Here is a 14,233-nt window from a genome sequence, read left to right as displayed (position 1 = left end):
AGGTGTGCCTTCTGGAGCTGTGCGGTGCCACCAGGGGAGGCAAGGTCATCTGGTTGCAGGCTCAACCTCAGCCACTGGGGTTGTTGGGCCTACCATCTCTGAGCAGGTCCAGCTGGCTCTGCAGCTCCCGGAGTGGATCTGATCCTGGTGAACAGGCTTTAGTTGTCGATTCCAAGTTACATTCTGGGGTAACCTATGGTTCTGCGGAGTGGGTGCTATTGGGGGGAACCAGGGGCTAACTGCTGGGCCATGCAGCATGATGGGACCCATCCAGGGAAGGGAGGGCTGACAGGGCTCCAGATGGAGCTCATATCCTCCCCCAAAGAGCATGTCCACATTGTTAGGCAGGAGGAGTACTTCTAAGCCAAAGGTGATTGAAACCGCCTTTGCAAAAATTATGACAGTGAGGAAAGTCTGACGTAGAAACATATGACAGTGGAAGTCTGACCCTATCTTGCTTTTACCCTCCAAGCTACCCTTGTTCATTCCTCACAGGCCAAGCTAACTATAGCAGGAATTTAGTTTATAGTTTAACTTTGTAACAAAGATGATAACAGCCTCTTCCTGAAACAAACCCCCTCCTTGCCTGGGGACCAGACAGCCCACCTTTGAAAAACTAACTAGCTACAAGATCAGAAATTATGACTCAGGAGGGACTTAAGCAGCCAGAGGCCACAATATTCCAAATGTTCCCAATTGCTCCTATGGATAACATCACTATTGTAAAACCTATGATTACTGCTTGAGATGTATTTTTCAGATCCTAAATTCTGACTGACCAGCTGGTACCACCCAGACCAGTAATGTGGCTCAACTAGTTCTTTGGTCTCAGACAGCAAGAAGAACCTGGTTCAACTTCCTACAATTTCATCTCCAACCCAACCAATCAGTATTCCCTACTCCCTAATCCCCTGCCTGCCAAATTATCCTTGAAAAACCCTAGTCTCCAAATTTCAGGGAGACTGATTTGAGTCATACACCTCTGGTCCCCCATTTAGCCAGCTCTGCACTTATTAAATTCTTTCTCTATTGCAATAATGCTGTCTCACTAAATTGGCTCCATCTGTGCAGCTGGCACGAAGAACCTGTCAGGTGGTTATACCCTCCCCACTCTCTGCAACAAAAACAAAGCTGCCCTGAAGTGATTTACCTGTCTAACCTTTTCCCCTCTGGTGCTGCAGAAAGGGGACCTCTGGGTTGGTTACCTGTGGAAGAGACAGGGCTGCTTCCCGAACATCACCACCACGTTGCTTCCAGCATTCAGGTTGGTGCCTGTGATGGTCACTTGGGTCCCCCCGGACATAGGCCCCCGGCTGGGCTTCAGATCGGAGAGAGTCAGTGTCTGTGTAGAAAGGATGTGGCCTGAGACACAGCCGGGAAGGGGTGGAGGAGGCTTCTGGGCAGGTGTGAGGCAGCACCCCACTCCCCTCAAGCCGCTTTCTGGAATCTTTGGTAATAGTGGTCTCCCAGAGAACCAGGGCAGTTTTCTTAGGCTTGTGTGGATAGGCAATGTTCCAGACGCTGAGAGTCTGCATGCCTACCTTAGTCATAGTAATAATAATAGCTGCCATGTACTTATTTTTAAGTGTCAGACTGTATGCCTTTATACTTATACAGGTATGTGTATATATCCCTATATACACATACATATATATATGTTACTCACCAATCAATTCTATAAAATAGGCATTATTATTTTACAGAAGAGATTCAGTGATGTTAAGTTAATTTTCTAAGGTCACACAGCTAAAAAGTGGCATAACTGAGATGTGACGCCAGAGCTCCAGTGCTCGACCCCTCTCTAACCCACAGCTCTGTTCTTGGGTAGAAAACTGTCTCTCCCACAGATCTCTACAAAGAGCTGCCCAAAGCACCCAGTGGCAGAGCAATGGGATGTGACAGCCCCAGCAAAACTCAGAGAGAGAAGCAGAAAAGAATCAGTTGCTTTCAAGGGCTGCCCCCAGCCTTCTGCCGGAATGGGACCAGTGCAGAGTCCGGGTTGGGGGCAGGGCAGAAAAAAGCTCTTGACAGCTGGGGATTCGGAGTTGCAGTTTGTTCTTTCATTAGCATTTTAATGGAAAAACTTTCCTCAGTCCCAGGTGAGAAGCCTGTATCTGCATTTAAATGAAGATTTCTCTCTCCCTTCCCTAGCTACCTCCTCCTTAAAGAATTCAGCACCAAAAGTCAAACCCACTCAGTTCCTCTGAGCAAGCATCCCCTTGGAGATGCTTCGATAGGGAAGCCCCAGAGCTTCCCTATCACCTGGCACATATGCCTCCAGGTCCAGGAGCAGAGCACACAGGTGGGGACACACACAGACCACAGCTCCTGACCTGCCTCACCAGGTCCCAGTGCCGCGTCTCTGGATCCCAGATCTAGCATCCCTGTAACATGGACCAAGCCAAGGAATAGCTTGTCATTTTGGCTCAACTGGAGACCAGGAAGAGGGTGGGGTGAGGCTGTGGAAACAGCTCTCCTTTCTCAGCTCTGCCTGGATCTCACTGTATGACCCTAGACAAGACATTTACCCTCTCTCATCAACAAAATCAGGGGGCTGAGCCAAAAACTGGTGATCTCCAAGGCCTCTGGCAGTTTTCTTGTTCTGTAACCTGCTGTACCTCTTCAAATGGTACCTGTGCCCCACCTTAAAGGAGCCCCACCAACCTTCCCAGAGAGAAAAGGACCGGGGGTGGGGGGAGGGTGGGGACTGCACACACAGACTTCGGTGCAGGGATGGTCCTAGAGAGACAGAGTGGAACTCAGGGAAGTTAAAATAGATGGGGGTGGTTGCTCCCTGGCAGCCTGTGGGTGAAGGTTCTTAGAAGTGGTAGAGTGGGTAATCCCTGCAGGTGTTACCAGGGCACTATCAAGGGTCTCACTGGTGGGGAGAGGATGTTATGGATACATGTTTTAGAGTTGTGAAAAGCTATTAATTATTCAAGCCATGCTTCATAAATATTTCACGGTGAGTTTCCACCGGAAATCAAATTCTGCATGACTTGCTACCTCTTCACTTGGCTCCATGAATGGAGGTAGAGGGAAGAGGGAAAGCATTCCTTGCATGGAGACTGCTAGGAACAGCTAGTGACAGCCCAGGGTGCTAAGCTGGGGCCCCTTGGCCTTGGCATTTGGGTTTTTGGTGACTAAACCCACACATGGGATTCTGTCCTGATTGTGGGAGAGGACAAATATTGCCCCTAGCCTTGGTACTAAAAAGAGCCTCTCTAGTATGCCCCAGGTCTTGGGAAAGGGGCTCCCTGGCTATCTCAGAACTCCAGGGGAGCTAGGAGCTTCTGTGTAGGGCCCACAGCGTGTACCTGTAAGCTGCCTGGTGGAGGAGAAGACTGTGAGGGCTCGGAGACACTGGAAAGTGTGATAGAGGGGGGTTCTGTCCCTTCTCAAGGGAGACTCTGGGAAGACTCATGGGAACCTCTGTCCCTCACTTCCACCTGGAATCCCTAGAAACTCTATGCAAGGGATGGGAGTTGGCCTCAGTGATAGAACCCTTAAATGCAAGGGGCCAGAGAAAGAGACCGGGGTCCCTAGCACTATTCCTCCTCCCTAAAAGTCTTCCCAAGTGGACATGTGGCACCAGAGCCACTCCTCAAAGATATGCCTTAAGTAGAAAAATGACACAAATCTTTTTTTTTTTTTTTTTTTTTGAGATGGAGTCTCGCTCTGTTGCCCAGGCTGAAGTGTAGTGGCAGGATCTCGGCTCACAGCAACCTCTGCCTCCCGGGTTCAAGTGATTCAAGTGATTCTCTTGCCTCAGTTTCCTGATTAGCTGGGACTACAGGTGCGCACCACCATGCCCAGCTAATTTTGGTATTTTTAGTAGAGACAGGGTTTCACCATGTTGGCCAGGATGGTCTTGATCTCTTGACCTTGTGATCCCCCTGCCTTGGCCTCCCAAAGTGCTGGGATTACAGGCGTGAGTCACCTCGCCCGGCCAACACATATCTTTGAGCTTCAGGGCCCCACCAGACCTCTGCATATCTGCCTTGTAGCAGCCTCTGTCAGCTGTCCTAACCTGCCTCTGCTTCAGCCTCTCCTCCCCGCCACCCACCCCCTTCCCTCTCCCTCCGCTTCCCATCTTTTGGTGCACTACCTTGTCACACCTTATGCTGGGAACAGCCTCCCACCACTCTAGATCCACATGGAAAATTACATTCTATCTTGTATTATACAAATCCCAGCTTTCCCTCCAGGTTTTTCTGGGAAGCCTCCCTTAATACCCTAAATTCAATCACACACCTCTCCAGGGTGGGAACAATCACACAGGCAAGACGGGACCCTTCCTGAGACTTTCCGGAGATGGGACTTTCCAACGTGTAGCACACAGGCTCATTATAAGAATAAAAGCAGGAGCCGAGTGCGTTGGCGTCACATGGGAACTACTCAGGAAACGTCCTTTCTCCTAGGTCAGGGGACCTCAGCTTAGTCTGCATCTCAGAATTACCCGGGAGCTGTAGCATTGGATTTAATTAGTCCTGGCAGGAGGTGGCAGGGAGAGGTCCAGAGCATTTTGTTTAATGCCCACCCACCCCCACCCCAAGAGACCCTCCTCTGCCCGGAGGTTTAGTGTTGTCTGTGCACTGTGGGGCTACCAAAGAAAGGAAGGTCCTGGGCTTTGTCTGATCTTTGATGGAGCCTCAGGGGTGGGGGCCTGGCCGGCAGTGCAGGGCAGAGGCAGAAAGGCTTAAAGGAAGCATCAGTTTAATGAGGTGGAGGTGACTCTAGCCCTGTCCATGTTGTCCTCCAGGGTCCCTGCCAAGGACCACAGGATGGAAAACTGCTCTGGGCAGGTGGCTGGCCAAAGCAAGTGGCTCCCAAGACTGACCGGTTTGACAAGAGGGACGGGGCACAAAGAGGATCCACTGAGTGGTGCAATGCAGGCAGACGCCTGGAGTCCCAGTAAGTGAGGTGGGGCGCAGGGGCTGTGGGTATCTACAGCTCAGGCCTGTGCATTCACAGACAGAGGACTGGGTCCCGAGCACAGCTTTGAAGAATGAGGAAGATATGGCTCCTGCAACCAGGGGAAGGAGATGGTGAAAGTAAGGGGGCAGACAATGCAAAGGCTGGAGAAATAGGATTGAATGGGGAGGCAGACAGAGGAGCTAGGACAATGTCTTACAGGGAGGGGGAGCCTCGGCTCTTCTTGAGGTGGGGGCTGACATGATGGTAGATGGATTGCAGCAGGCTCCAAGGGAAAGGCAAGGGAAGGATTTAAGGAGGTCATTGTGACGGCAAAGAGAATGGGAAAAGGAAGACTCCAGGACATGGTGACGGACTGATGTCAGGAATGAAGGGACGCTGAGCCACAGCCCAGCAGGATTGCAGGCCCAGGGGATGGGCCACTGATGGGGATGGGCAAGAGAGGAGGACGCAATGTTCATGAGAGCTGACAGCCTGGCTGGACCACGTGGAAATGATGGCAGGATAGAACCACAGGAGTGAGGAACCTGACTGGGAATGTGGGGTAGAGGCAGCTAAGGTTCAAAAGAAGCATCAGCTTGATGAGGTGGAAGTGGCTCTAGCCCTGTCCACTTTGTTATCCAGGGTCACTGCCAAGGACCACAGGATGGAATGCTGCTCTGAGCAGTGGCTGGCCAAGGAAGTCCAGTGCTTGCTTTGGCCACACAGCAGTTTCCTCCCGCTTTACTTCGGCTGCCAGGAAATTTCAAAGCCAGATTTCATGCCCGATTTTAGCAAACACCTGGCAAATGTCATCTCTGCATCTCAATCTGTCTCTGTCTCTGTCTCTCTCTTTCTCTGTGTCTATATCATATACCATATATATATACACACACACATATATATGCATGCTTTATATGCAAATATATACACATTTCTCATCAGTTTTCTGAATGTCTATTGGGGTCAACTTGGAAATTCCCTCATATGCTTTCAGGAGACGGTGGTGGATATAAATCCTAAACAAATAAGGAAAACGACTCTTCCATGAGCCCCATTATATGTGCATGTTATTCTCATTTTATGAGTTCCCATGTGCATCCAGTGACAGCGAACTGCATCCAGAGGGTGTCTGGCCCTCAGAGAGCAGAGGTGGAGCAGATGCAGCCCCAGGCCCATCTGGCTGATCTGGCAGGCAGGGAGCAGCATGACACTCACATTTCTCTAAGGTTTGGCCCTGACCGTGTTCAAGTCTGTGTCAAGTACTTGAGCTCAGTTGCTTTCACCTCCCCTTCGAGTCTGTGGCATTGAGGGAGGTGCTATGTTGGGTCTTACTCATCATCCTAACCTTCACAGCCAGGGCCATCAAGTCATACAATCCAACTCAATTAAACAAGCACTCATTAAATAATCTAGTGAGAGGCACTGTGCAAGGTGATCAATGGCTGCCAGTTGAAGAAGGGAGGAGGAGGAGGAGGAGGAGGAGGAAGACAGATGAGATAAGGAGGGAGAGAGGGAGGGAAGAAGGAAGGAATCAAAGAAGGAAGGAAGGGATAGAGAAAGGAAGCAAGGAAGGAAGGGAGAGAGGAAGGAAGGAGAGAGAGAGAGGAAGAAAATGGGAAAAAGGAGGAAAGAGGGAGAGAGAGAGGAAGGAGAGTGAAAGCCAAACTCCCCGTGACATATTTCAGGGCATTTGATGGCCAGGCATAAAATCCATCACTTTTGGAGGCTTCCAGCCTCCAAAAGCAGCTCAGAATTATGAGAAAATTATTCCATTACAGCTGTCATTAATCTGAGAAGTTTAGTTTTTAGTTCTTTTTTATTTTTTTTGAGACAGAGTCTTGTTCTGTCACCCAGGCTGGAGTACAGTGGTATGATCTCGGCTCACTGCAAACTCCACCTCCCAGGTTCAATTGATTCTCCTGCCTAGTCTTGCAAGTAGCTGGGATTACAGGCACCTGCCACCATGCCTAGCTAATTTTTTGTATTTTCAATAGAGATGGGGTTTCACCGTGTTACCAGGATGGTCTCCATCTCCTGACCTCGTGATCCACCCACCTTGGCCTCCCAAAGTGCTGGGATTATAGGTGTGGGCCACCGTGCCCACAGAAGTTTAGTTTTTAAAATGATGGGTGTGTGTGGCAGGGAATGTGTTCATGTCTCCGCTATCTCCAAAAGCCTCTGTCCGCTGGAACTACTCGACAGGCAGCCTTTGAAGAGATGAGAGGATCCAGGCAGGAAGGAATTTAAGGACTGGGCAAAGATCCTCAGAGAGGCCACGGGATGGGGAAAGGGGTGGTGGGGTGAGGGGTGGGGGCAATGGTGTGGGAAATGGATTGGGTATGCAGGTGAGAGGTGGGCAGGGGTTAATGAGGCCATGAAATAGGGATAATGGTGAGTGGGTGCTATGGTTTGAATGCATCCTCCAAAGTCATGTCTTGAAAGCTCAATCCCCAATTCAACAGCATTGAGATGTTGGACTTTTAAGAGGTGATTAGGTCATAAGGGCTCTGCCCTCACGAATGGATTAATGTTACTATTACAGGAACATGTTTATTACCAAAAAGTGGGTTTGTTATGAAAGGGAGTTCCACTCTCTCCTGCTCTTGCTCTCCTGCACGCAGTCTCCTGACTTCACTTTCTGTCACGAGGTGCCGCAGCAAGAAGGTACTTGCCAGATGCAACCCCTAGACTTTGGACTTCCCAGCCTCCAGATTAAGGAGTCAAATGAATGACTCTTCTTTATCAATTACCCAGTCTCAGGCATTCTTCTGTAGCAGCAGAAAACATACTAAAACATTGGGGCGAGGGAGAAGTGTGAGGGCGATAGGATGGCATAACAGGCCACGAGTGTGCAGGGACAGTCCAGGGAATGGAAGCAATGGTGGCAATCATAGAAATAATAAAACAAGTGATACTAGCAGTCATAAACACATTGATATGATTTTCCAGAAGATCATGGGGTTGATGCCATTGTTATCCTCATTTTATAAGAGAAGAAACTGAGGGAAAACCAAAATGTTGAGCAACGTGCCCACATTCACCCAGTTAGTAAGTGAAAGAGCCAGGGATCAAATCCCAGGAGTTGCCTTGTGAAGTCCAAGCTCCTGACTACCTACCATGTCACACTGCTGCACACCCACCTGCGGACTCTGGGCCCTGAGCTAAAGCACTTACCTGAAGCCACACAGCCAGGCACAGCAAAGTCTGGATTTGAATCCAGGTCTTCCAGACTTCAAAGGCTGTGCTCTCACGCACTATAAGACAGGACTCTCATAAATTTAGGGAGGTTGCAGGGCAGGCCCTTTCCCCGGGTTTGCCGACAGAGCTCTTGAGGGCCCAGCAATCATGATAATGAGCTCTGTGGCCTGTACCCAGCGAGATCACTGAAGGCCAAGACTCACCATGAAGTAATAGAGCTGCGAGGATCGGGCCATGAATTCAGGCCGACACACAGCCACACAGATCTCCACGAAGCCTGCGTGCTGGCTGGGTTTGGCCTCCCCCATCTCACACACGATCCTGCAGGGAGGATAGGAGAAACCCCACGGGTCACAGGACTCCCAGCCAAGACCCTGCACCCCACGGCACCTACCCGGGTCCCTTTCTCCACAGTAGGACCTCAGGGATGGCCAGGCAAGGGAGGAAGGATGAGATACCCCAATTCCTCCTAGCAGGGGCTCCTCCTTAATTGTCAAGCAGTGAGGAAACTTGACCTGTGGGGTCTCCATTGAGGGAGCCTAGAAGAGGGTCTCTGTATTCTGACCCTAGATGTTGAGCTCCTAATTCATTATTATCTACTCAATTGTCAACTAGACTGGAGGGCATGTTCTAGCCAAAAACCTTAGGGAATAGAGCTGGCTGAGTCCAGAGAGGCAAAGCGACTTACCCAAGGGCTACAGCAAGTCAAACACAGATGCTGGAGCAGATGTGAGGTTTTCTGGTCCCCACCTGGGAGATTTCTGCTCCCAATGCTTGGGCTGCCTCAGCGAAGTGCTTTTGGTTCCCAGCTAGCCCGAGCTTCCAGGCTGGTAAGGGGATATTGAGTGTGTGTGTGTGTGTGTGCGCGCGCGCGTGTGCACGCATGCGTGCATGCATGTGGATTTTTCCTTTCTAAAAATTTTTATTGCTTTGATTATAAAATTTGTTTATACTCTTTGAAAATAATCAGTCAAACAGTACAGAATGTGGCAGTAAAAAGTGAGTGCCCCATTCTTCTTAAAACTTAAAACTATATATATACCTAAAACTTTAGTGTGTGTGTGTGTGTGTATATATATATATATATATCCTTGCAGACATTATATATAAACATAATGTATATGTATGTATCTATGTATATATGAATATGTATTCTTCATTTTACAAACGAAGAAACTGGGGCAAAGAAAAGTTAGCCGACTTGCCCAATATATATATATTTGCATACATATAAACATATATTCACACACACATATGTATACTTATGTTTGTATTTCATATGCAGGCACACACAAACATACATGTGTTTTTACATATATATATATACACAATTACAATTATACATATGTAAGGAAAGATATATGTTTTTTTTTTTAAATAAAAGCAAAACGTAACATATCCACTGCTATAATCACTTCTGGTTTCACTCAGCACAATAGCATGGACTTTCCTTCCTGTAGACACGGCTTGACTTTTTTTGTAAAGACTTTTGTCTTTTCAGCAGCTGCACAGTATTTCATCTAATGATTGCACTATCATTTACGTAACCAAATTCCTATTGATGAACTTTTAATTATCCTGATTTTTCTGCTACTCCAAATAATTCTGCAAAATGAACCAACTGACACCCACATCGTTAAGCACGTATAGTAGGATAGATTTATAAGGAGGGAAGCTGTTGGGTCAGTTTGTGTACCGAATACTTGGTAGGTAGAGCCAAATAATGTTCCAACAAGTTTGGACCATGCACTTCTATTGATGGTCTGCTCTTTTGATATGAACACCAGATATGAACAATCCTTTTAAGGTTCTTCTAATATAATAGGAAAAAATATTATTTTAATTTTAATTTTTATTTTGCAAATTACTAGTGAGTTTGCACATATTTTCACATGGGTATGTTTTTAAAATCTTGCATAGCCTTTCCTTTGACTTTTCTGTTGAAGCCCTCTCTCTTGCTGATAGACTGTCTGAATTAGGAGTATTAACTTCTGTCTGTTATAAATATTGCAATTATTTTCTCCTTGCTTATCATCTTTCAACTGTGGTTCCAGTGTCTGTTGCCACACTAAAGTTTAAAAGGATCTGTGTGGTTAAGTTGGTTGTTCTTTTACTTTATGGCTTCTATGTTTTATGTTTTCCTTAGAAACAACTTCTGAGTAAGGGTCCTGGACAAACAATACCTTTCCGTCCAGATCACATAATCAATGCATGTTTGGTGTTTAAAAAAACATAGAAAGTACATAAAAGCCCCAGCTGCACCATTCAGAAGGTAATTTTCCTTAAGACCGTGGGGGAGATGCCATTATTATCCTCATTTTATAAATAAAGAAACTGAGGCAAACAAAGGTTGAGCAACTTGCTTACATTCACCCAGTTAATAAGTGGCAGAGCCAGGTCTCCTGTCCCAGGACTCTCCTTGTGAAGTCTAAGCTCTTGCCTACGTAACATGCCACACTGCCCTACACCCACGTGAAATATCCATTGTCAACGTTTTGATGTTTCTGTGGCTGGTCTTGCTTTCTTTTACAAAGTTGATTTGAAACTCTATATTATACTTGTAACCTGTGTTCCAAGAACCTGTGTACTCGCTTAATATGCTTTGAGTATATGCCTGACTATGACTCTTCTATAATATCAGATTGAATGGTGTAGTTTACTTTTCTGTGCTTCTGCAATGATTTATTGAATTGATGAATTCTCTATTTTTAGACATGTAAGTCACTTCTGAGTTTTTACTTTTATAAATAAGGCTGAAATAAGCATTCCTGAAAATAAATATTTGTGGATTCCGGTTATTCAGGGAAAGTTCTAGCTGTCTGGTGGCCAGGCTAAAGGCTTTGGACCCCCATTTCCACATTTCCTTCCAGGAAGTTTGTCCCAATTTCCCCTTGCACCATGAGTGAAGGAGTCAGCTACTTCTCATGCCCCTTTTGCACTGGGCATTAACTTTCACAAACCACTCCCTATTGTTTTGATTTGCATTTCACTGATGACTACTGCTGTTAAACATTTATTTTTCGTATGACTTTTGGTTCTTTTATCTCATAAATTGTACATTCATGCTCTTTGATCATTTTGTGATCTTTGCCTTTTAATTATAAAACCTCTTTATATATTGAGAAAAAGTATTTATTCACTGTAATAGGGTGTAACCATATTCCCAGTTTATCATTCACGTATTTATTTTGCTTGCAGTGATTTCTGATGCACAAGTTTTAAGGTTTAATGTACTCAAATCCCCTAATCTTTCTTTATAATTTCCTCTGTTGCAGTTGTACTTGGCACAAGTTCCCCTTCTTGAAATCAAATAAATTTTCACCTGCGTTTTCTTCTAATCCTTTCACAGTTTCATTTTTTTAAACTTAACCCTTTAATCCATCTGGAATTTATTTTGGTGTATAATGTGGAATAAGATCTGCTATTATACTTTCTCCAAGGCATTAAGCAGCATCCATTATTGAATGATCTTTCCTTGGGTGATCTGAAATATCACCTCTATCACATACCAACTTTGTACACATCAGCATTCTTTTTCTGGGTCCTCTATCTTATCTTACTTTACTGATCTAACTGGTATCATAATATTTTCATCATGTAGCTTCATAAAAATACTTTTGATATCTGGCTATGTAAATTCAAAATAGGCTATTTTAAAAATTCCCCAAATCACAATATATTAGCAGTGGCCTACTTTGGTTTCATTCTAGAAAGGTGTCAGAAAGTTGAAAGAGCCATAGAAAGATCTTTCGGTAACTAAGTGGTGATGGACCAGAGAGGCGAGTCCTACCATGACTGGGTCCTTAAACCATCTAATCTACTGTGAGCATCTTGGAGAGAACTCATGGAAATCAGGAGGAAGTGAGGATGGCAGTGTTGATGGTTCAGATGCAGAAAACCCAGGCAAGACCCAGCAAGCAGAAATGGAAACTGCACTCATATACCTAGAGAAGGCCTTGTGAAGAGTCAATAACTTATGCATACAGCACAGGCAACAAGATTTCACTCCAGGAGGTGTGACAAAGATGGTATGGAATACAGATATTATATATTTCATAGCTGTGTTTGCTGGGCTGGAAAATGGTGCTTACTTATTTACAAGGCCATGCATGAACCATGAACCTCCTCTACTAGGTGGGTTACAGGTCAAGGTCATTTGTTGAATGACCCATTCTGTGGGCCAGCAGACTTTCCAAAGAGAAAAATAATCGAAGGCACCCACAAGCCTGAGAGTGGGTGTGAATTTCATTGTTGATCTCCATAGAGAATAGCACAGGATCAGCGCTGGTGGGGATGTGAGTGGGAAGTTGGGGGCAGCAGAAGGAATTGGACTCACACTTCTCTTGTAGGTTTTCATTTTGCTTTGTCTCCTCTCTGTGCCGCCCCCATACCCCAAGTAGGTAACAGTCACCTTTCTCTCTCAGCTATTTCTCCTTTCCCTCTCTACACTTTCCCCAGTATGGCACCTAGCTAGCTCAGCAGGCAGGGAGTTGTGGAAGTCCACCCTCCAACTCTAAAATATCATGGAGATTCTCCTTTTCCATCCACAACAAGCTCTGAGAGCATCTGCTGCTGACCAGGACATCCCTAATGCTAACCTATCTTCCCTCCCCTGTGTCGCAGGCAGCTTCACTTACTGTTCTGCAGGGATGTAGCCATCCACCAAAGGGCTGCACTCCACGCCGGCCACCTTGACATGGGAGGCAATGTCCCGAAATTCCAGACCCAGGTTCTCCCCTCGGATAGTGACCTTGGTGCCCCCTTCCCGGGGCCCTGTCACTGGGATTATCTGGAGAAAGGAACATAAATAATTAGACAAACACCATGATACCGCCATCACTCACTTGCTGATGAGGCCAGGAGAGAGGCTGCTGGCTCTTCTCTCATCTGCCCCAGAGCCCCTGAGTGGATCCAAGTCCCCAGGGGCACCCAAAGCCTGCGGTAATCAATGGGTAGTTGCTTCTAGGAAAGCAATCCGTGTTTGTGTGTGTCCCTAGGAGCAGTATTCAAAGCCCATGATACATCTTCCCCTTTCATAGAATAAGAGATGAGAGGATGGAACATGACCAGCAATGCGACTGGGTGATTCACAGAAAATTGGGATTAATGCCTTCCAGTATTTGCTTGTGTTGGTTCTACTCCCAAGGAAAATAAAAACACCTCCTACCAACCCAGGGCTCTCTACACCTATATGACCCTACCCACCTCTCAAGATCCTTCTCACATGACACTGCCCCATAACCCAGTGTTCTTCCTCGCTCTCCACTTAAATTCCAAGGCACCTTCTTTGTGACACTTTCATGGCAAGGATTCTTTGTGTCTTGTTCCTCATCCTTCCCACTCTCAGCTCCCTCCTCCTCCAATCCTGAGTCTCTGGGAGCAGGTCTGTCTCACTCCTCCTTGTGGCCTTTTCAGGAACAATACCATCTTTATGTCTTGCGTTGTAACTGCCATGAAACCTACAACGGTCCAAACATCTTTCCAGAATTATCATGAGCACTTGGCACAACTCCTTTGCCTTTGTTGTTTGGCCTGGTACAGCATGGATTTAGGTTTAATTTAAATTTTACCCCTGTATACTGGTCAAAGTATACTGGCTCTCCCTCCCAAATCAGTGTCAAAAACTCATGATTAAAATGTGAGGACTCAACATCTAAGTACCTGCTTTGAGGTGGGGGCTGCATAGTTAACACACAACCTCATCCTGACATCTCATGGGCCAGAGAAGAGCATGCTTCCATTCCTGGTGCCTCTGAGCACCAGCACCTGGACCTTAGCCAACGTCAGCAGGATTGGAATGGAAGGAGCACAGAGATCCCATCTCTATCCCTTTTCAGCATAGTCAACTCTCCTCATCCTGCAGGGATACAACTGGAGATTCCATCCTGGGGTGAGGGTGAAAGATGGGGGAAGCAGAAGAACCAGGCTGTGCTGCCCTCCCCACCAAGTGGCAGCTTCGCTAGGTGAGGCTGCTTGCTTGCCACAGTCAAGCTACCTCTTGCCTCCTACACATCCCTGTGCAGGTGAGTGTGATTGTGATCATGAGTGTGTGCAGGGGTGTGAGCCTGTGCATAAATGTATTCCCACTGCAGTGGAAAAACAGCTTCCCTGGTGACAC

The 14,233-nt window shown here is 46.7% G+C and overlaps 1 protein-coding gene across 2 annotated transcripts in view; it reads right to left on the bottom strand.

Moving 5' to 3' along the window:
- PLXNA4 (plexin A4) overlaps positions 1-14,233 on the bottom strand; it is a 456,164-nt gene that overhangs the window by 62,685 nt on the left and 379,246 nt on the right. For both annotated transcript variants that reach the window (XM_064373437.1, XM_064373439.1), the window contains exons 13-15: positions 12,753-12,904; positions 8,319-8,436; positions 1,206-1,342 (exon numbers count right to left, since the gene is read on the bottom strand). In XM_064373437.1, coding sequence (XP_064229507.1) covers positions 1,206-1,342; positions 8,319-8,436; positions 12,753-12,904 — 407 coding nt within the window. The remainder of the gene's footprint in view (positions 1-1,205; positions 1,343-8,318; positions 8,437-12,752; positions 12,905-14,233) is intronic.

The sequence above is a fragment of the Aotus nancymaae genome, unplaced genomic scaffold (assembly GCF_030222135.1).
Source record: "Aotus nancymaae isolate 86718 unplaced genomic scaffold, 86718_ANA_hifiasm-v0.15.2.pri h1tg000002l, whole genome shotgun sequence".
NCBI classification, from domain to species: domain Eukaryota; kingdom Metazoa; phylum Chordata; class Mammalia; order Primates; family Aotidae; genus Aotus; species Aotus nancymaae.
This window is presented reverse-complemented; position numbering and strand designations above follow the sequence as displayed.